Source organism: Halyomorpha halys, unplaced genomic scaffold (assembly GCF_000696795.3).
Source record: "Halyomorpha halys isolate HHAL.00 unplaced genomic scaffold, Hhal_1.1 Scaffold1137.1, whole genome shotgun sequence".
NCBI classification, from domain to species: Eukaryota; Metazoa; Arthropoda; class Insecta; order Hemiptera; family Pentatomidae; genus Halyomorpha; species Halyomorpha halys.
Genome location: NW_027108967.1, coordinates 32033 through 34368, shown reverse-complemented (window position 1 = coordinate 34368; position 2336 = coordinate 32033). Strand labels below are relative to the sequence as shown.

At 35.7% G+C, this 2336-nt stretch overlaps 1 protein-coding gene across 1 annotated transcript in view; it reads right to left on the bottom strand.

Moving 5' to 3' along the window:
* Window positions 1-1922: 1922 nt before the first annotated feature.
* The window catches only part of LOC106688476 (protein rtoA-like), a 2631-nt gene continuing 2217 nt past the window's right edge, over window positions 1923-2336 (bottom strand). The window contains exon 2 of the mRNA XM_067047221.1: window positions 1923-2332. Within this exon, the coding sequence (XP_066903322.1) occupies window positions 1923-2332 (410 nt within the window). The remainder of the gene's footprint in view (window positions 2333-2336) is intronic.

Sequence of the window (2336 nt, the reverse complement as noted above, 5' to 3'; positions counted from 1 at the left end):
GTCGTAAACTCTTTTTTTTTTTTTTTTTTTTTTTCTACCCTCCTATTTATTTATTTTTTTTTAACAATTACAATTATATATTACTTAACCTAGGAAAAATTATATATACACATATTTACATTTTATCTTGGTTTGCCTGATGGCATTATAAGATGAGGAAAACATTGTCCGCTGAAGGCGGTTTGTACATGAGTGGCGTGATAGCCAGAGAGATAATAGAGAATGGGGAGGGGCCATTCCGGCTGGTGGTGTTGAGGTGTGGGTGACTTCAGGCTGCAGAGCCAGAAGTCCTTCCCTCGGCGAGGACGTCGACCAAGGGGACCGTGCTTTGCCACCTCCCGGGTCTTGGAGGAGGGGCGATTTCTCGGAATAGGGGATTGGTACAGGCTTTCAGCCCATCAAAGAATTTGATGTGCCTACGGCCTATGAATTCCGGCACAGAAGGGGAGGACTAGCAGTTGGACACAGAGGAAGACAGTCTGGAAGATCAGCGGCAGCCGGGAGGCGAATATGGACGCTCTTCCGCGACAACCACCAAGGTTGAACTGATGTACCGAAACAAGTAAGACCTTTTCTGATGTAATTAGAATGGCAGTAGTAGAATTAATAACTTAAAGTCAGTATAAATATCAAAGATCCCAACTGGTACTTCTCAATTCATAATCTTAGAATTAAAATATAAGAAAACAAGTCCACCAAGCTCTCTCATAATAGTATTCTTGATAATGTATATATAATTGTAAATATATAACATGTAACAAAGACTTTACTTTATAATTAATAATCCCAGCCTGCCATCTCATATATATAGCATAGTAAATTGGTGAACACGATACCGTTGGAAAGGAACTCCAATGATTAATTATGATATTCATATCTAGCATACCACGGCGAGGGGGTCCAAATGGTGTCTAGTGTTTGAATTAAATATAGCGCATCCCTTTTCAGTCGGTCTCCATCAGGAACTGATAGAGATACATAATATAAATATATAATATAAATACATAATATAAATATAAATAATCTGATAAGCATTACCCAAACCTTTTTATTACTGGTGAAAACAATGTTATTCTGATATTTGATTTCAGTTTCTCTCAAAAAACAACATTATTGTAGGTATACATAGTTTCACTCAAGTTGGAAAGAAAGTAGGTAATTTCTATAAAATAAGAAATCGGCCTTGTTAAAAGTTGAGAAGTGAGCCTTTGAAGGAAGGCTTTGTCGAGGAGTATAACTTATTTAAATGCTACCTGATCCTAGAAGGAGAGGGGTAGTATCTTGCATCTTACTTTGTATTCCTCAGCTCTCCACATACATATATCATGTCTTCATACATATTTTTACATGTAATCTGGAGCGACCAACTCTAACCCCCTCACTTGTGTTTCCACTTATATTTACAGGAAATGTACTTATTTCTTAATCGTAATGTGATTTCAGGTCTTATTCGAAAGTGTTAGTTCAGTTAGTTTGGTTATTTGATTTTTTCTCCGTTCTTTCATATTTTCAAAATTCGTTTATAGTGGTAATAAAAAAATAAATGTGTAGAATTTCTTCAAAACACTCCAAAATTGATCTAATGATATTATAAAAAATATGATGTTATAAAACTAAAAATATTGTCATATCTTCCAACAAATCAGCATTGAAATACCTTAACTCCTCCTGGTTTGCTTTCAGATAATGACTTAAATCTAAAATAAAACTAAAAGCAAGATACACATATTCCATGCATAGATATTTTAGGGATAAAGAGGAGGCATTTTTTTATGAAATAACTAAATAATCTGATATTAGATTTATTGACATAATAAATATATAAATATTATATATTTTATTCGCGTAATTAATAAACATTAATAGCTCCTAAAAAACCGCAAATACAAATAATTCTAAAGTTAGCATTACTAAGACCTCATTCACATTTCCATATCATTGATCGCACAGTAAGTATCATCAGATATCCCAACGGTTGAGCTGGCCATTAAAGATTGACTGGTTATTCCATTATTATCCAGTGCCGAAGACGGGGAAGAAATAATAATAGATGTACCGGATGAAAAAGGTGTGGTTGTCCTGTCCTTCTCATTTGACTCTTCTTCCCAAGAATCCTCGTCAATGGATTTAGATGTAGTGCCGTCAATCGGACTAGTTCTCATTGGTGTTGACGTTGTCGTGCCTACCTCACCAGATCCTTCCTCACTAGAACCTTCCTCACTAGAACCTTCTTCACCTGATCCAGTTGTCCTACTTTTTGTTGAACTAGTTCTCACGGAAGAAGTTGTAGTTGTCCTGCCTACCTCACCAGATCCTTCCTCACTAGAACCTTCTTC